Here is a 19,925-nt window from a genome sequence, read left to right as displayed (position 1 = left end):
CTCTGAAGTGGGTTTTCGTCTACAAGTTCGATCAGAATGGCAACCTCGAGAAGTGCAAGTCTCGCATCTGCGTTCGAGGCGACCTTCAGGAGCTCACTACTCTGCAAAGCACTTATGCAGCCACACTCGCAGCGCGCTCGTTCCGCACAATGATGGCTATCGCCGCGCAGTTTGATCTTGAGGTCAAGCAGTTCGACGTAGCGCAGGCGTTCTTGAATGCGGACCTGCCTGAGGGTGTTGTTTGCGAGATGCCTGAGGGGTTCGAAGAGCCTGGATTTCTTGTGGAACTGCAGAGAGCTCTGTACGGCTTGCGAGAGTCTCCGTTGCTCTGGTACCGAGAGTTCTCCGGCACACTTCGGAAGCTCGGCCTCACAGCTTCGCCTGAGGAGCCATGCTTGTTCTTCGATCGCCAACGGCGCGTGCTCGTGCTGTTCTACGTGGACGACTACCTAGTCTTCTACCACAGAGACCACGCGGAGACAGCTCAGAGGATCATCGACGCTCTGAAAGCGAAGTACGAAGTGCACGAAAAGGGGGACGTGGCTTGGTTCCTGGGCATCAGGGTGATCCGCGACCGCGCGCAACGCAAGATCTGGCTCTGCCTTGACCAGTACATCGAGAAGATTGCGAAGCGCTTCGGTCTCGCGGATCAAATCACCTTTCCAAGCATCCCTCTCCCTGTAATGGAACTCCGCAAGTTCACTGGCACTGCCACTCGAGCGCAGATCAGGCTGTTCCAGGAGCTTGTTGGATCGCTACTCTACGCCGCGGTCGTACTGCGCGCGGAGGTCGCGTTCCCGGCATCGTTGCTCTCGCACTTCCTGACGAACCCCTCGGGGACACACATTGATGCTGCAAAGCATGCAATCTCCTACCTGTTTGGCACGCGCTTCCTCGCTATTCAGTTCGGGGGTGTGCCGCAGGATGCTGCTCCCACGCAAATCTTGCTCATCGCAGGGGACGCGTCGCATGCGGATGATCCTGATACGCGCAGGTCGTCACAAGGCTATCTCATCTCTCTGTTCGGTGGGCTCGTTCATTGGAAGGCTGCGCGCCAAGATACAGTCACCACCTCGTCTACGGAGGCGGAGCTCCTCGCTCTGTCCACCGCAGCGCGGGAGACAATGGCGTTCAAGCGTTTCCTCAGCGACCTGCAACTTGAGCTGGGTGTGCCTTGGACTGTGTTCTGTGACAACACGCAGACCATCCGGCTCGTGGTGGGAGAGAACGAACGCATCAGCACTCGCCTGCGTCATGTTGACATCCACAACATGTGGCTGCGTCAGGAACACGCGAAGGGATCTTTCGAGGTCGCGTACTTGCCAACTGCTGAGATGCCTGCAGATGGGCTTACGAAGGTGTTGACTCGCCAGAAGTTCGAGCACTTCAGGGAGCTCCTCAACCTGCAGGATGTGCGTCATATGGTGCAGGGAGACGATCAGGGGGACAGGAACGCAAGGCTTGAGTAAAAAACAAACTAAACACAGGAGCGCACGCCGGCGCAAAACAGACTGGGGGGTGCCCGCACCCGCGAAACAACAAACAACAACGCGGAACTACTTGCCACCCTTCTTCTTCTTGGGAGTCATGGCGGCCAGCACCGCCGCCGCCACACCACGCGCCAGCGCCTCCGGGTCAAAGCCCGGAGCAGCCTCCTCCTCGCTCTCGTCCTCATCCTCGTCCTCCTCCTCGCTCTCCTCCTTCTTGGCCTTCTTGGCCTTCTTGGACTTCTTGGTGGGCGCGGCCGCCTTTGCCTTGCCCTTGCCCTTGCCCTTGGCGGGCGCGGGCGCGCGCTCGTCGTCATCGTCGTCGTCATCCTCGGCGTCGGCGTCCTCGCCCTCCATGGCGAGGAGGGCGCGCAGGGTGGCGCGCAGCGTCTTCTGGTCCTACCACACACAGTCAGACTAGCTCTTTTCCTTTGTCTTTTCATTTGTACTCACGAGATTGGCCTTGGGCTCCTGGCGCCCCTGCATCAGGGCCAGGAAGTGCTTGGCGGCGGGGAGCACACTCGCGGGGCTGATTCATCAGTACCGTGCGCCTTGCAACTGTGCTGACAGACTTACATGGAGCGACACTTCTTGCCGCGCGCACAGCGCGCGCACCGGGCCGCTTTGCCGGGGGCCTCCCGGCACTCCCCAGAGCTCTTGCCGCGCATGGCGGACTTCAGGCAACCCAGGCAGGGCTGCTCTCTCAGGGCGCCCTCCTCCTCCTCATCCTCCGAAGAGGAGGAGGAGGAGGAGGGGGGCGCCGCACGCTTGGAGGGGGTCTTCGGCGTGGCGGGGGTCCTGCTGCAAGTGTCAGAGACGCGGATGTACGCGCCGCGCCAGTCGGGCAGATTGTGGTGTGCTCACTTCTTGCTGGCGCCAGCGCCAGCCTTGGTGGGGGTGGCCGGGAGCGGGGGAGGCTTGTTCTTGGCCGCCTTGGCGGCGCGGGCCTTCTCGAGAGCGGCGAGGCGAGCAGAGGACGGCATGGTTGTTGTTGTTGATGTTGTTGTTGTTGCTGATGCTGCTGCTGTTGCTCGCGGTCTGCAGAGGAAGAGTTCGGGAGATGGTTTGAGGCGCACTCACCATGATTAAATACTTCCAGGAGTGCAGCCATCGACCGGCCTGCGGCACTGCGGTATTGTCTGCATGGCGCGAATGCAACAATGGGTAGCAATGGTGGGCGTGCATTCAAGACGTTGGGCAACAAAGGCCACAATGGCACACATGCGAATGATCGCAATGCTCAATTGCGCAACCTGCACCCACAATCGAGGCGGCACGATTCAAGATACGCGCCTGAATGGAGGATGGGGATGGAACGCGCTGCGCAATTGGGAACTGCGCACAATGCGATCAATGGCGCTCGCAACAATGCCAACGACAGCGCCCCTGAATGTCAACTTTGGCGCCCCTGGGTCTGACCGCATTCAGCGCAGCACGCAATTCGCCAACGCACGCGCCACAACGCGTACACAATGGCGCGCGGACAACTTGCACAATGGCGGCGGCTGCGCGCAATGGTGGGATCAATACCGGAGGCCACAGTTCAATGCGCCTGGCAGTGCGAGCTCCAGAGTCAGTGCCCAGCATGCGTGTTCCACAGACAGCCTCCTGAGAGTCTGTCTGGGGGGTGTGTCGCGTGCTAGTGCACACGTGACTCTATCTGCCAGGCTCCCTGCGCTCAGGGGGCACATGTCAGCTCTGCCCACACATGTATATAGACCTCGGCGCTCCTCCCACCCAGCTTGAGAGGAGCACCTCTCTCAATACACATGCCTCTGCATCCTGCATGGCCCCACTTCGCTGCTCTTCTCAAAAAGTACTTAATCCTTAACGCTATATATACTATCACTTATAAGTTCAATAAAAAGAAGCTTCTTATAGCTAAAAACGATAAAATATCAATAGAGGAATAGATAGTTATAATCTTTAGAGCACTAACGTATATAGATTAGAGACTCTTAGTGTAAATCATTAGCGACTAAGACACTAAGTTTACCTCCGACCTATAGAAAGAAATCTTTTATATCCTAGGCGTTAGTCTCCTTTTCTCGATAGCCTATTACCCCTAGATAGATAGTCAGTTAGAAAGGATAAACTAGATAGTAGAAATTGCTATCTATATAGAAGCTATAGAAAAACTAGGAATACTATAGCCTCTACTTCTCCCTACATTGTAGTATAACCTTAATAATATATTTATAGTCACTATTGGAAGATCGTTAAACGAGTTGGTATATAGCTTTAAACTACGTTCTATCCTAGATATACTTTACTATAAGAAGGGCACCGTTGCTTCTACCAAAGCTATTAGTATCCTTAAACAATAGTATTAGAAGGAAATAGTAAAATAAATTAATTATATAGGTACTATTGTAAAGATATATTATAACGATAAGTATATATCTACTAAGTTTAAAGTAGAAGACACTATTTACCTACAACTATACAATAGATACTATCTTTTAAGAAAACCTAAACGAAAGTAGTCACTATAGTGTATAGGACTATTTAAGATTGTCTATAAAATCGATAGAAACGTCTATAAGCTTAACTTCCTAGCTAATTAGAAAGTCTATCCTATAGTTTCAGTTTCCTAATTATAGAAACCAGATTAGGGGAAAGACCCCTTTAGCTATAATGTAGAACCCCCTAGCCCTATAATCGTTAATAGAGACGAGCATTAGAAAGTTAAGAGAATTGTACAATAGTATATTACTTAGAGAAATAGGAGACCTAAGGTCGAGTATCTAGTACAATGGAAAGGGTATACTACTAAAGATAACTAATAGATCGAATATATTTAGCTTATTAACGACGCTAGAGAGCTTGTCGAAGAATATAAAAGAGTATATCCTATCGATTAGGAAAAGGAACACTGTAACAAAGGCATTACTATTAAAGAGTAAGAAACATTGACGGAGATCCCTTAGTCTTAGAACCAAGTTGTCGTTGAGCTACTATAAAGGAAGGGCAACGACTACTAATAGCTATACTATTATTAACTTTCTCTTTTCTTCTTTCCTATTTCCCTCTCTTCCTTTTATTTATTTATATTTTCCTTATTAAAATACATTTACTTTAGTATATCTATTACTACTATACTGCTATTAAATATATAAACGTTGTCCTCTATCTTATAGATCTCCTAGTTTCCCTTCTCTTTACCTTTTACTTAGACATTATTAACACTTTTAGTTATAAAACTATAATTATTTAGTTCGTTAAGCACTTTGCCTATCCTAGTTTTCCTATATATAGATTCGCTATTAACCTTAACCTACAAATAGTTAAGGAAAGCTATCCTATTACTATAAAGGTATAAAGCTTCGAGCCTTAAGGGTATAATATTCTATTCTCTAGCTACCGCTAGATAGCAACACTGTTCATTAGCTATAGGTATTGCGCTATTGTTTTTATTTACTTCTAGAATAGCCTAACGTAGGCCACTATAATTTCCTTTCTCTTTATATATTAACTTCAATATATCTATCTTCCTTAACAATTCTTTATTATAGTCATTCGCGTTTACTATATAATCGATCGTTAGACCTTCTTATCACTAAGCTATATATATTTATATAAGCTACTATTAGTTAGTATACGCTTATACTATATTTGCAACTTAAAACAATCTACTATATATTCTTATAGTGCCTATATCAACGATAGAGACGACTATATAGTCGATTCTCTTAGCTTACTAACGTTATTGAGTAGTAAGATGCTTAAGTATAATTATATCAATATTATAGAGGGAGATACTTAACTAGCCTTCATTGTATATAAAATGCCTCCCTATATACGAAAGACGCCTACTAAAGGCTACGCCGCTAGCACCTAGAAAAGGGAGAGCGCCTATCTTACTGCTAAGTAAGCAAGAGGTATAAAAAAAGCCGACGATATACCTAATGTTCCCTTATACACTATAAGAGTATATATATCCTATTAAGCTATAACTAAGAACATCGCTTTAAAAACTATATAAAACAATAAAATAATAGCCGCTAAGGAAGCTAATATAGCTAAAGCGATTTAGAATAGCTTAGAGACCGCCTATAAGAAACAGTAGTAAGCTGCTACCTTAGGCCCTATTATAGTCTCTAACGATAAATAGGAAGTCTATAAGGACTATAACGAAGTACTAGACAACAACACTATATAAAAGCGCTTAGGAACTCTCTTAACTTATAAGTATATAGAAGGGGAGTAGCCCCTATAATATACGCTAAGGATTAAGTATCTAGAAACTAGTAACGTCACCTCTACTAGCGTATAGCGTTAGGAAGTCTAGCAAGCTCTATATATTACGTTAGAAGACAAGGCTACTACAACTAACGACGACCTAGACGTCTCTAACGATAATAGTGCTAATTACGCTAGTGATAAAGAGGATATAGCGACTAAACTATACTATATCTTAGAGCTTTAAGAAACCTATATATCATATAGGTACTTTTAACGTTTAACTAAAGCTATAAATAAGTATATCGCTACTATAAGTAAAGCACTTGCTTATATATATATAGATTTTAGTTACGATAATGAGTATATAGCTAAGCTAGCAACGCAATTTACTAGGTTTTACTATATAGTCCTAAAGAAGAATTTTAGTAATAAGCCTATTAGCTTTATATACAACTATATATCTAGAGGATTAAGAGTATAATTAAAAGAGCCTTTAAAGAGTTCTAAGAGATAAGTATAGTTATAGCGAGCTATATACTAATAGCGATTAAAATCCTTATATTACATTATATCTCGCCTAAGGGCGAGGGCAACCCTTCTATAAATGTAATATTAATAAAGCTTAGACTCGCCTACTATAATAACGCTTAAGCTATAGATATAGCAAGCGATGCTAGCTATATAGTTACTATAAACAATAATGCTATTAAATCTCTATAAACAGATATAAAAGCAGTATAAATACTAACTAAGGATCTACTCTAATTTACCTAGAAGTACCAAGTCTATATTAAGGAAGTCGAAAAAACTATAGTAGAATTAGCAAAGCTTATTAGTACGTTAAAAACAAATAGCAAAGCTAGTAACCTAGATCTTAGTAGTCTTACCTTCTAGGGCGACTTTAATAATATACACTATCACTAGATATTAAAGATTAGCGACCTATAGCTAGTGTACAATAAGACTATAATAGATCTCCGTTATAAGAATAATGCCCTTCTAGAGAAGATCAACTTCGCTACCTAAACGATAGTAAACCTATATAATAGTATCTATATAAGACTAGTATAGCGTATATAGGACGTTGAGTACTGCCTTTCAACTATCGAGTCCTAAACTATTGTAATAGATTCATTTATTATAAAGATAGACGTTACAAAGTAGGCTACTACGGCTATCTAAACTATCGGATACTAAGAGGTAGCGCCTAAGATTAGCTATATTATAACTATAACGACTATATACTTTACCAAGACTATATAGCCGCCTACTTAGAGAACGCCTACCAAGGTACCTATCATCAAAGCTATGCTACCAATTGCACTAACAACGCTAACTAAGACACTATAAAGCTAGTGCAATAAAAGCATCTATTCAACGTTAGGAGCTAAAACGGCTAAAGTTACCGTTACTAAGCGCTAATGTAAAGTAACTATTGACGACAAGGTGTAGAAGACGTTAATATGTCCTCCTAAGAAGCTTAAGAAGACGCTCGCTTCCGCTAAATACAAAGTAGCAATAAAAATATCTAAGGTCGGAAGAGACGACCTTTATACTAGTAATAGTATAGTCGATCTCGATAAGTAAAACAAATAAATAGATATATCGTAATAGAGGACTTTGCTATAAGACGAGATAACGAATATAAAAACCTATATAGGGTATAATATAGATTAGTTTCCTTTCTTTCTATATGCTCCTTTATCCTATATTAAGTTCTATAATAATAGCGAGGACGCTATCTTTTTCTTTTTATCCTTAGGCACTTGTTATATACAACTATAGCAAGGGCACCTATAACCGCACCGCGGTCAGAGGTAACGAGTATTTCTTTAAAAAGGGAACTTCACCTAGAACCCCTTTATAGGAAGACAGACTATATTAATATACTTTTGTAACATATACTAGTGTTTAGAAGTACTACCTTATTAGCTAACGAGGCTAAGAGGCATTGATCTTTCTCACCCTTACACGTTTACCGCTAGATAGTTACTAAGCACCATCTGCGTATAATAGTCGTCGTAGTCTATAGAAGTTTGTCTATTAGAATATAAAGATCTATATTCTATAAAGAACCTTTACCTTTCTTTCCTAGAACCTTTATTCTAATTATATCCTTAAACGAATATAGAGAATATAGATATATCGAAGGGGATTTACCTTGCCTAGTCTAAACTATACTTAGAGTGTCAATAGCTATTGCAAATTAGTAGACTATAGCATTGAGATCTATATAGGGATCGACGCCTACTCGCAGTTTGTTCTATAGTACTATATTAGGATTTCTATACTTATTGAACACTCTATTTTCCTTTAATATCTTAGGGTTGTTAAAGAGCTTAATTTTCTTCTAATAATAATTCGGTTAGACTAAAGAGTTAAGACTTTAATAATAGCAATTGCTTATATTTAGCTTTCTCTAGATATAAAGGACTATCGTCGACTTAAACTAAGGAAGAATAAAGATAGAGGCATTAGATAGTATACCCCTAGGGGGAGAGGTAAAGTAGATTTCCCTATTCTTCTAGGAGAAGTGGATATCTCCTAATTTCCTAAACGACCTTTCTTATTTAAGGATTGCTACACCTTTAGAAAGAGCACTAAGAACTAGTAGATTAAATTATAGTAGAACTAGCTTTATAAAGGTCGTTTAAGTTTCTAATAAGTAAGTTACTATAGTTTATACTTGATTGTATACAATTAAGTCTAATTATATTTAGTTACCTAAGCTAATCTATTATTAGGATCTCTTTAGAAGGCTTCGCTATAAAGATAGTTGGAATAGCGATCGTTTATCCGATTATATTGCTCTGCTCTATATCTATATACCTATTATCCAGTTTAAAGTTATTAACTTTGTTAATTATTAGAACAACTATACTATTTATAAGTAGAAGAACTAGCGGTATATTTACATTGAAACCCCTTAGAAGATATTTACCTATATATAGCTAGGGGTAGAGGTAGTCGACTATCGTCTACCGTTGTTATATAACCGTTGGAAGTTCCTTAACGAGCTTGCAAAGATCGATAATATTGAGGTCGACCAATATTTCTCTAACGATATATTGACCCTTTGCGAGTTACTTATAACGATATTTAACGAATTAGTTAACAACTAGCTAGACTCGCTCTACTTTAATAAGTATATATACCTCTAGAATTACTTTGCACTTTATAAGTCTTAGAGGTACTAACCTTAGTTATACTTGTTTATAAAGCCTATTGGTAGATAGATATAGTTCAAGCTTAATCTTAAATATTAAAGTATTTTTCTAGAAGAGTTTTAGAGTAGAGAGGACGATCCTATAGCTATAGTGATTAATAAATTACAATAGGGTTTAAATCTCGTTGAAGGAAGTAGTAAAAGATAGGATAATGACAATAAGCTTAAAGAGGAAGAGGATAAACCTAAATAAAAATAGGGTAGAGAATATAGAATAAGGGTCTTCGATAGTTAATATAATATCGTTAATCGATGTTAGTTAAATTAAAAGGCTCGCTAGAAAAGGTATTTTCAACAATGTTTATTGCTTTTACTAGCTAATTTAGATACCTTATATTGTAAAAAGGAAAACCATTTATAGGTAGCTATATACCTTTATCTTTGAACTTAGCTAGCTTCTCTAGTATATACTTAGTCTTAGGGCCTAGATTAGGGTTAGGATAAGCTACTTCTTAGCGCTTCTTTATATAATCCTCTTAGTTTTATATAGCCTTAGAATAGGCCCTTCGCTTTGAGCTATATACAACTTTAGTCGCTACCTCTTTCTTTGCCTTTGCCTAGGTTACAACGTTTAGCTTTAACGATATCTAGCTCTGACTTAATAATATTATACTCCAACTTAATACCTAGCTCTAATTTAATAACGCCTAGCTCTAATTTAATAGCGTTGGGCTTAGACTTAATACTCTACTCCGACTTAATATAACTCGCCTTCGACTTAATAAATAGGTCGTTATCGAAGTTAGAATAGAAGCGTTCTCCTTTATCTCTTAACTCTATCTAGAGCTTGACAAAGCCCTTTTTTAACTTTGGCTAAAAAGCCTTTTTTAAATATAATTAAGCTTATTTAGCCTTAGGTAGAAGAATATCCTCCTTATCTATAGCTATTAGCTCTTAACTTATTAATAAGTTAAAGTATATTACTTTATTAGGACTGAACTTCGATTTATTGGCTATTATAGCTTAGAGCTTTTATAAGGTTATTAGCTTATTGAGTTTTAAACTAGAGAGCTTAGTAATTAGGACTTATACCTTTAAAGCAACTTAATTAACGAAGTAGAAGTCTAATAGCTTATAGACTTCGTTGATATAGGCTAGTTCGAAAAGCCTTTTAATAAGCTTATAGTAATTGACCTAGCGTTTTAAAAGTAAGTAGGGCTATAACCTATATTTACTAAATAATATAACTTTAGTCTATTGTTAATATATATAGCCTATAACTGTTAAAGTAGTATACTCTCTTACCTAGAGTTTAAAAGCGATATTAATAATAAGATTTTGCTATATACTATAGCCGTCTTTAGCAATGCTCTTAGTATAGTTGAACTCTACTATTCGATAAACGAAGTTTAGGCTCGCTATATTCAATATACTTTAAGAAGCTATTGAATTTACTAAGCTTAGGCTTATCCTAGAAAGCGAAGAAAAGCTAAACGAAAGGGTAGAATAATAGGTATAGGCGACTAGTAGTACCTATAGGGTTTAGCTACGTTTAGGCTTCTCTAGAGAATCCTTAATTATAATAGAAGTAATCTAAGATTAGTAGAAGGGATATAAGTAACAAGTTGGATATTCTATATAAATATTATTATAGGAACGACCTAATATAGAGTAGAAGCGGTATTTCTAAAAGTTATTATATAACATTATTAATAGATAATAATACTTAATTATATATAATTGAGTTTAAGCTTAGGTAATTTAGTTAACTTTAGGGAAAAGACAAATAAATAGAAGGGATTTTAGCTACTTTTTATATTCGTTTTTAATATTAAAGATATTAGGGATAATCATCTTCTATTATCCTAGGTAATAGGTATATTACTTTTTCTATTAAAGGTTAGATATAGTCCTAAATAAAAGTTTTTAAATAAAGCTATTTTAACTTTATTAACTCTATAAAATATAGCTTTATTATATAATCTTTTACCTATTATATATTATCTATATCCCTTATAAGTATCTATACCCTATACTTAATCCTTCTCTCTAAGACCTAATCCCCTCTATCTATCGCCTAGACCCTATAATTATATCTCTTTATATTTCCCTATCTATTATCATTTACTAATATATCTATTTCTTAAGGCTCCTCCTCTTAGTTTAGAGTTCCTCTACGTCTTTAATCTATTTTTTAAAAGTCTTAAGCTCCTCTATCGTCGACTTCTATAGGTACTTAAATATAAAACCTTTAAAGTTTCTAAGCTCCTTTTTACCCTTTTAAATAAGCTTTTTACATTCTTTGTCTACTCCTATTAATATTGTACTAATATTAAGGAATAGAATTAAAATATACTTAGATATAGCGAATACTAGGTATTTAAGCTAGAGTAGTAACAGTTGGTATATACTCCTTTACTATATTTATTAGCTAGCTAGTAGTATATCTTATAGGGGCTATAGAAATAGGGGTTACTATAATTTTCATAGTCTATATTCTATTTTCTACCTTTATTAAAAAGAAATAGCGCTATTACTATAATATAAGATTGTCTATTAAAGTTAAAGGTTGCTAGTTTCTTTTCGCCCTTTACCTAGACTATCTTTAACATTAAAGGTCGTTAAACAATTTATAAAATAATTAAAAAATATTTTTATATAATTAAAAATAATTAAAGATAATCAACTAGCTTCTAAATAAATAGCTTCTAGATATTACTATACTTAGACTCTTTAAGCTACTTTATAGTCGCTATTATAAGGTCTTAGGGTACTAGAGCTAATTAACCCTTCTCTAACGTCTATTTAAAGGTCTATATCTAAAGGCTATTATCGTTAAAGGAAGACGCTATAGTAACTGCTAATCGAGGTTAAAGATTCTAACTAATAGTAATTTAAAGGCGACTAAAGGCGACTATAAAAACTATTAGCAACCTACGCTTAGAAACTTCTAATAGTAGAGAATCAATACTAGATATTTACAATTGAACTTAATTAAACGCAATTAAAGCTAGGAAGCGTATAGCTAAATCAGTCTATCAGCTAGAGGGCTTAGCAACTTAGGAAGAAAATAGGCCTAGGTAGCTAGTAGGTAGAAGGGATTTGTTTTCTATAGCGGCTAGAGAAAACTTTTGGGCGGGGGCGGGGTAGGTGGGTGGCCAGGGTCTAGTTGCGCCAAATTTGCCAGGTGGTTTGGGTTTACGAAGAGTCCGAGCTCTGAGCCTCCGTAACCGAGTCTGGAAAGCGGTGGGGAGCGTATGTTTACGGGACAACGGGACAACGCAAGCGCGCCTTCCTCATTTGGGCTGCATGAGGGAGCTGCTGTGGTCTCCAGGGTTGAGTGGGTGGCCACTGTCACCACGGCCCCACCACACAGCGGGACGGGAAGTGAAGGAACCATCTGAAAACACTGGAAGAAGACATCCTCATCACGCCTACTGTGCAGGCAGCCTTCTCGACAAATCGCTGTTGGCTGTTCCAAGCCGACATCAAGGCCAACAGCGAAGGAACGCTTCGTATTTTGCGAGGAGTCACCTTGTCTCACCAATACACTGCTCCTACGTGGTCGACCCAGGGTGTCGCTGCCGGAACTCCTGGCCTTGGCTGGATTAGTGGCTTTCAGCGCATCATTGGAGATCGACCATTTCGGCGAACAAATGGCATGGCGGCCGCCAGCACTATCCGTCCTCAGGAGCTGACCGGTCTAGTTATGTCGGTCTGGCAATCATTATGAGGCAACATGAGGAAGAAGGAACATCACACACGACACTCAACCCTAACCCTTCGCTCTTTCCTGAAGCCAATATCTGTTCGACATCGCAGGTCGACCGGAGAGCCTTCTGGCATAAGGTATCGCACCAAGACAGTGACCTGGTGGGGTAGTGGATGTATTAGGTAGGCCTATCAGGTAGACCAATGATGATCCGCTGAGGCAGCGCGCAACATGTCATGTGTGTGCCAACTGCCATCTCGCACCTCAAAGGGTGCGAACAAAAACCCATCACGTCTGCCTGCCTCTTAATGCAGACAGGCGGGCTTTTTTTTTGCCTACCACACACCCCCATCCCTTCCCCGTCTCAACAGCCCTAGCCCCACTCCAACCGATCAGTAGAACGACTCGACTATCGTATCCTTCATGCTGGTATTGATGTTCCCCGGCGCGGCGCCCTCGCCCAGGCGGAAGACGCTCTCGATGACGCTGAGCTCGGGCGCGGTGGTGTCGAGGCCGGTGACGGCCATCCAGTCGTTGACGACCATGCCGCCGCCGATGACGTTGCTGCCGCGGTTGACGCTGCCGGCGACGAGCGGCACCTGCAGCAGGCTGCTCAGCTCGTCCTGGTCCTGGATGCTGGTCTTGGGGTGCACGAGCCCGCCCTGGTTGCTCAGCGCCATGTACGACCCGACCAGCACGTGGTCGGCCACCGTCTGCCGGAACACCTCCACGCCCAGCACGTCCGCCACGATCTCCTCCGTCTCGCGCTCCAGGTCCGGGTGGATCAGCGCCGTGTGGTCGTTGGTCACGATCACGTTGCCCAGCGCCGACAGCCGCTCCTCGATGCGCTGGATCCGTATCTCGTCCGGTAAACTGTTGCGCAGGTGCTGCAGCTCCTGGTCCGTTGTGGATGTGGGGACGAGCAGGCCTTTGCGGTTGCTGGACAGTGGCATCAAAAGTCAGTATATCCCCCCCCTGTACTTGCTCGCTCGCTCGCTAGCTTGCTTCGCAACGTAACGACGCCGGAGGGAGGGACATACCCCGCTGTTAACCGCCCGATAATCCTCGTGCCCGCGATCGTCGTCCTGCAGATGGGAATCACGTCCTGTAGCTCGGCCTCGAACACGCTGTAGAAGTTCTCGCTCGCGCCGATCGCCACCAGGGCGTATGAGTTTGTTAATGTCGCGAAGACGCCAACTCTTTAGCGCACTGGTTAGCTTGGGGTTGCCACCCTTCTGTATCGCAAGGAGGCAGAGGCATATCGCCGCGGGGTCAAACGGCGGCGCATAGGTAACTATCGCGGATGGTGGGGCAGTGCAAAACTGGAAGCAATGCTCACTCGTTGGAGTTTTCGAATTGTGCTCGGACCGCCATGGCTCGCGAAATCTGCTTTTTCTTGCCGGCGCTTTGTAGATAAAGGAGGAAAAAGGAGATCGAGGGTCTTCTACTACTCGCTGGGGACCTCGCAGGTCTGTCGCCGTGGTGTTTGCCGGGTTTGCTGGTGGGATGACGAGGGTGCGGAGGCGAGAAGGCGGGCAGATATAGTTGATACGGATACACGGTGGCTGTCTGTCGTCGTTGCAGAAATCTTAGTGGGGCGAAGTTTTGAAATCCACGGTACAACAAGGCCGGCAAGTCCGGTTACAAGTATTGTACTCCGTACGGAACACCCATTGCTTAACGTCATATTGCCTCCCGATTGGTAGGTGAGGCTCTGTGTAAACTTGAGCCAACCGCCCCGTCATATTCTCGTTGTTAAACTTTCCATTCAGAGTTCATTCTGCCTTTTGCTCCGGGCTGTTTGATTAGCAGTCAATCGGTTCAAGCCGGGGAAGTATTGCCTTGAATTCTGTACTTACGTGTTCGTAGCATGAGTCTGGGAACCTGGAAAACCTGTAAATTACGACCTTTGAACCCTGTAACTGCGACTTCACCACAAGGTTAGCAACCCATCCCTCAATCTTGACCCGAGAGTGGCTATGTTTGCTTGACTCCCAGCGCTAACGAAACTCGAAGTTGCAAATCGTCTCTGTTGACTCAGGCCTCTCTCCCAAGCGCTTTGCAAATGGCACGGCACGGCAAGGCAAGGCTGATTGATACCGCAGTACGAAGTAGACGGAAGCGCCGCCCCACATGGTGGTTGGTGACTCAAGCCAAATTCACGATGATTCATCGCCGAGACCGTTTCATTGGCCTCCCGTCCTGTATGGTAAGGCTAGAACAATGCTGAGTTGCTGTAGGTCAGCGACCTTGGAAATTCCGTCATGTTACCCCGGCGAGGGCTCCGGTGTATCAGAATGAGTCGCGCACCAACTTCCCAGAAGAGCATCAAAATCATACAGACCTTGCTCACATCCATCCCCAACCCTAAGGGATGATATACGTCCCGTATGCTTTATCCATGAACCCGCTGCTTCCCCAGCTCCAGAGCATATCGCATCTCAATAAAATCATGCATAGTGCATCCCTGATTCCGTTTTCGCTAGCCTCATCCCGAGTTCCCGAGTCATCATAACCCAGCCAGAAGCAGCCAGAACGCCAGTCCAGTGTGGCCCGTCCCTCACACACATATCTAAGGGATGTTGCATCAATGAGACCCATTCCATTCCGTCCCCAAACCGTCCAGCCCAAACCCCGCCATAATCAGAAACACAGGGACGCCTTAAAACGCCTCGCAAAGCAAGAACCCTCTTTTGTCCACTTCCCATGGACGCTAAGCTAGGTCAATGGCAGGAGAGTACCGTGGGCCGGCAAAGCCCTTGGCCACAACGCCCTGGATGTCGATGTTCTTGGGCACGTCATGCGGGTCATGGCGCGGGCTCCACATCTTGAGCAGGAGAAACCGAGCGCTGACCGGCGGGTCGAACCGGATGGTGCATTTGTTCTTGTCCTTCTCGATGAAGAAGTGGGCCAGCGGCGCCATGAGCTCGCCGCCGACGGCGCGCACAGCCTCCTGCGTCGCAATCTGTGAGGCCTCCTGAGCCTCTTCGAGTGTCATAACGCCGGCCGCGCGGCGAGCACGGGAGGCGGACGACGACGACGCGACGCGGTGGCGTCGGCGCAGCTCCTCGCGGGCCGGCAACTGCCGGTAGATGGCAATGCCTTCGTCACTGGTATCGCTTTCGAAGGCGAGCTGGCCGATCCGGTTGGGCGTCTGTCGCGGAGGCGCGCGAGAGCGCGAGGGGTTGTCTTCGTCGCTCTCGTCGTCGCTGAGCTCGGTAGTAGCGTTGAAGCTAGCTGAAGAGATAGCGAACTCGGGCGGGATCTGCGCCGTCCTACAGTCTTCGTCGTCGTCGTCATCGTCCTCGTCGTCGTCATCGGCGCCGTAACTGTATGCCCTCAAAGGCCGTGACTGGAGCCGAGAAAGGCCGCCGCCATCTTCGTCGTGGCGGAAAATCACGGGGCCCCGCCTCTGGCCGCGAACTGGTAGATACTGGATCTGATATTGCGCCGTGCGAGTCAGGAGCTCGTCCGACTCCATCGCCACAAACACCATCCCTTCACGGACCCTGCATCCACCCAGCTGTGAGCAAGCAGAAAGACTGGCGAGGCTCAGGTCGGGTTTGGTACAACTTACGGACAGGAAAATCTAGAGCCGGCAGGCGCCTTGATGATGAGCTCCTCCAGGGTAAACACGGTGCCGCCCTGGTGCTTTAAGACAATGTTGCAGCGGTTCCCCTTGGTGCAATAGACCGAGGCGTCGCTCTTGAGAATGTTCTCGGGGGCGTACGAGTGCTCGTCGGAATACAGGCCCCCGTCGCAGCTCACAATCTCCATGGTTAGCTGGCCGGGCTCGATCTGGCCGTACCTTCCATAGTGGAAGCCCCGGAAGCTCGGGCCGAGCCGGTCCGAGTCCAGCTTGCGGCGCTTGACGCGGCGACTCTCCTCGGCCGCGTCGTGAAGCAGAGGCGGCGACACGGAAGGCGGCTGGCGTGGCATGATGCCGGAGTAGTTCGTGAAATCCAGCAAGGCTCGGAGTTGTGAGTTGGTGTCGTCGATGTTTCTGTTCAGCTCGTCCAGTGTCGAGTTAATAACGCTGCCGTCAACGAACGGGCGGCGGTTGGCGGGCCGGTAACGGCTAGAGCGAAACGATGGGGGTTCAGCAGGTGGGATCGGAGGCCGCGCTCTCGAGCCGAGGGATCGTAGAGGTGGGAGGGATGGCGGGTTCGACAAGATGGCGGAGCCGTCGGGCAGAGTCCGGTCGTCTAAGTTGGGCGCGTCCGGGTCGGTGAGAAGTCGTCGCCAGCCCCGGTCTGAGCCCGAGGCCATGCTGCCCGTGCCGGGATCGATGCCGGTGGTCGAGACAAAGAAATGGCGACTGAGCCTGTCGAGATCGTGGTGGAACTGCTGGATCACAGTGTATAACCTCTCTGAAGTAGTTTCGGTCGGTCGGTCATTGGATGTAGGTGTAGGGCGGGAGATGCTGAAGCGGAAGCGGCGGATGGTTCCGTCGGCAGCTCGAAAAGTTCCAGGCTCCAGCGGCGGGCGATGATTGTCAGACTGGAGAGGAGGTTAGCCATGGCCGACCGAAAGGTGCGCGACGTTAAATGGCGGCTCGACTGCCAGCGAGTGCCCTCAGATCAGACGAAAATCGGGCGCCTGGAAAATCGGGGCTCCATACAGGCAAGAGCGCACGAAGCTCATATAATCAGGCAATCACACAAGCAACATCAACTGACCATGAGGCAACAAGCTGCAACCTGAGTCCGATGTGAGACGCAAGCACGACGGAAATGCAGGGCGCAAGTCGATGTTGGACCGCTGCACTGCGTAGAGGCGAGAGTCGGAGGTTGACACTGCTAAATATCGCGGTGCAGTGCGGTCCTAGAGGGCGACTCGGAGTCTCGCAGAGAGCGGAGCAGTGGATAGGTGTGGATGTTGAGGCAAGGCCGGGGCTTTGCGGGAGGCAGGTGCCACTCAGGGTCCGGAGCGATTCTTAGCAGGTGGCATTTGACTCTCCGCGGGGTCACTCAACCGTGGCACGCACGACTTGCACCTGGCAGACAGTGGCACCAGGCATTTTCGCGTTTCCTCATTTACATGTTAGTGGGTACCTAAATATGCTCCTCGTTCCCGCTACTGCCAACGCTCAATTTGAGTTCTTCTTAAACACGACAACGCCAGGCCACCTGCTGATGCAAAGCTGCTGCCGCGACTTTCAGCAGAATTTCGACTTGTTAGTGCAACGCGAAGCGTTAATGTTACCTCAAATTTCAAATCAACGCCGGACGAGAGGTACACATTAGACACTGGCCTAGAGAGGTTTGGCGGCCAGCTTGAGTTTTTATCTCTGCACTGCAGGTCGCCGGCCGGATCCACCAGGGCGTTCGGGTCGACGCAGCTGCAAGCCGGAGTGTCATTCAAGTCGTTGGGAGATGCGCGCCGTTTAAGCAGCTGTTTGGATTCCACCGGACTGCCAAGCTGCTGGCTCAGATCGGGCAGAGCCCGTTCAAGAAGTTTCTGACCGGTCTGTGCCAATTGCGCTCAGTCAACTCGAGAGGGCCTTCCATCGGTCTTTCAACACCATAAACCGGCTCTACATGTAAAAGATGGCCCAAGAAGCTCCGTTACAGGACCCAACAGCCGGTCTTGGCACCGGAAGTACCCAGGCAGACGCCATCAACAACAACACGCAAACAGAGGCCAATGGCTCGGTGCCGGCGCCGTCGAACGGCATTAGCGCCGGTAAGTCTGAGGATTCCCCTCCTACAACTGCTCACATCGCACGTCCAGCTAACCACAGGCCAGATGAGATTGCGCTGTATGACCGGCAGATCCGCCTGTGGGGGATGAAAGCCCAGGAGAAGATCCGCAATGCCAACATCCTCCTGATCACCATGAGGGCGCTGGCCAACGAGATTGCGAAGAACTTGGTTCTCGCTGGCATCGGCTCCATCACCATACTCGACTCCGCGGTCGTCACGCCCGCCGACCTGGGAGCCCAGTTCCTCCTCTCCGAAGGGGACAACCCCGTCGGAACCAACCGCGCAGCAGCCGCCGCCGCCGCCCTGCAGCGCCTCAACCCGCGCGTCCGCGTGCACGTCGACACGATCGACGTACGGCTCAAGCCGCCCTCCTTCTTCGCGCCCTTCGACGTTGTGATCGCCACCGACCTCGACTCGGACACCCTCAACATCATCAACACCGCCACCCGCCTCAACAACCGCCCCTTCTACGCCGCCGGCAGCCACGGCATGCACGGCTTCCTCTTCGCCGACCTGATCGAGCACGACTTCGTCATCTCGCGCGCCAAGGCCAACGTGCCGACCCCTCTGGGGCCGGAGACCCGCACGCGCTCCGTGCTCGCCGTCTCCCCGAAGCCGGGCGACGAAGCCCGCACCGAGCTGGTCACCAAGCGCGAGCTGTACTCGACCTGGTACCTCGCCACGGGCGCGTCGCAGCTGCCGGCCGAGATCCTGCGCTCGCCGCGCCGCCGCCGCGCCGTGACGCCGTACCTCTCCTGCCTGCGCGCGCTCTGGGAATTCACCGCGCTCAACGGCGGCCAGCCGCCGCAGCGCGACAACCGCGCGCACCTGGCGCAGTTCACGCGCCTGTGCACCGAGCAGCACCGCGCGCTCGGCCTGCCGGCCGACACGCTGCGCAGCGAGGCCCTGCGCTCCTTCCTGCAGGACGTCGGCGGCGAGATCGCCCCCGTCGCCGCCGTGCTCGGCGGCCAGCTCGCCCAGGACGTCATCAACGTGCTCGGCCAGACCCAGCAGCCGCTGCAGAACCTGGTTGTTTTTGACGGCGACGCCATGGAGGCTTCCGTCTACGCCCTGCACCCCGACGGCGACCTCGGCAGGGCGCTGCTGCCGCTGTCCGCCGGCGGTGTGGGTGTTGCTGCGGCTGCTGCGGCTGCGGCTGGCGGGGGAGGTGTCGAGGCGCCTGTGGGTGTTGGGGCGGTGGGAGTTGGCCCGGTTGGTTGAGCTCTGGTCTGGGAACGGGTTGCCGGTTCGGTTATTTGTAAAAACAAGGGGCTGGCAGTGAGTTGGGCAGACGTCGTTACAAAATTTCTTGTAAGAGTAGATACATCTCGGCGGCTGGCTTGATCTTCAGACCGCCTGGTTTGGTTCGGCATCCTGCGGACTCCCTTCCTGGGGCAGGATCTTGGATGGGAGATGATGGGTACGGCGGCGGAGTTAGACATTTCTGCTTGTGTTCAAGCGGACAGGGCCTTGGTTGAGTGGCTGGCGTGCGGGTAATCCATCCAATGCAAACCACGATGCCCCAATGCGATCTCCGCCCACAGAGACATGGCACATGAAGTCCGCAAATCGTCACAAGTAGTAGTGGGCAGAATGGCTCATCTGGCTGGAGTGTTCACCGAGCTGGTCGACTCTTCAAGAGTACGCGGAATACCAGAAGCAAGAGAAGA

At 47.1% G+C, this 19,925-nt stretch overlaps 4 protein-coding genes across 4 annotated transcripts; 1 reads left to right on the top strand and 3 right to left on the bottom strand.

The window, feature by feature from the left end:
• Positions 1 to 1,556: 1,556 nt before the first annotated feature.
• On the bottom strand, positions 1,557 to 2,470 carry THITE_2090370 (uncharacterized protein; the record flags this gene model as incomplete). Its single annotated transcript, XM_003655151.1, has 4 exons — positions 1,557 to 1,886; positions 1,941 to 2,007; positions 2,064 to 2,285; positions 2,352 to 2,470. The coding sequence occupies 4 exons, from the start codon at positions 2,468 to 2,470 to the stop codon at positions 1,557 to 1,559; spliced, it is 738 nt and encodes a 245-aa protein (XP_003655199.1).
• Positions 2,471 to 12,710: 10,240 nt separating this feature from the next.
• THITE_2079729 (uncharacterized protein) lies at positions 12,711 to 14,023 on the bottom strand. Its single transcript, XM_003655150.1, has 3 exons — positions 13,890 to 14,023; positions 13,591 to 13,749; positions 12,711 to 13,489 (listed from the first exon to the last, which is right to left on the bottom strand). The coding sequence occupies exons 1-3, from the start codon at positions 13,922 to 13,924 to the stop codon at positions 12,943 to 12,945; spliced, it is 741 nt and encodes a 246-aa protein (XP_003655198.1). The 5' UTR covers positions 13,925 to 14,023; the 3' UTR covers positions 12,711 to 12,942.
• Positions 14,024 to 15,057: 1,034 nt separating this feature from the next.
• THITE_2118602 (uncharacterized protein) lies at positions 15,058 to 17,445 on the bottom strand. Its single transcript, XM_003655149.1, has 3 exons — positions 17,230 to 17,445; positions 16,128 to 17,050; positions 15,058 to 16,059 (listed from the first exon to the last, which is right to left on the bottom strand). The coding sequence occupies exons 2-3, from the start codon at positions 16,817 to 16,819 to the stop codon at positions 15,264 to 15,266; spliced, it is 1,488 nt and encodes a 495-aa protein (XP_003655197.1). The 5' UTR covers positions 16,820 to 17,050; positions 17,230 to 17,445; the 3' UTR covers positions 15,058 to 15,263.
• Positions 17,446 to 17,948: 503 nt separating this feature from the next.
• THITE_2118599 (uncharacterized protein) lies at positions 17,949 to 19,673 on the top strand. Its single transcript, XM_003655148.1, has 2 exons — positions 17,949 to 18,235; positions 18,299 to 19,673. The coding sequence occupies exons 1-2, from the start codon at positions 18,100 to 18,102 to the stop codon at positions 19,474 to 19,476; spliced, it is 1,314 nt and encodes a 437-aa protein (XP_003655196.1). The 5' UTR covers positions 17,949 to 18,099; the 3' UTR covers positions 19,477 to 19,673.
• The last annotated feature ends 252 nt before the right edge of the window (positions 19,674 to 19,925 follow it).

The sequence above is a fragment of the Thermothielavioides terrestris genome, chromosome 4 (assembly GCF_000226115.1).
Source record: "Thermothielavioides terrestris NRRL 8126 chromosome 4, complete sequence".
Taxonomy (NCBI): Eukaryota; Fungi; Ascomycota; class Sordariomycetes; order Sordariales; family Chaetomiaceae; genus Thermothielavioides; species Thermothielavioides terrestris.
This window is presented reverse-complemented; position numbering and strand designations above follow the sequence as displayed.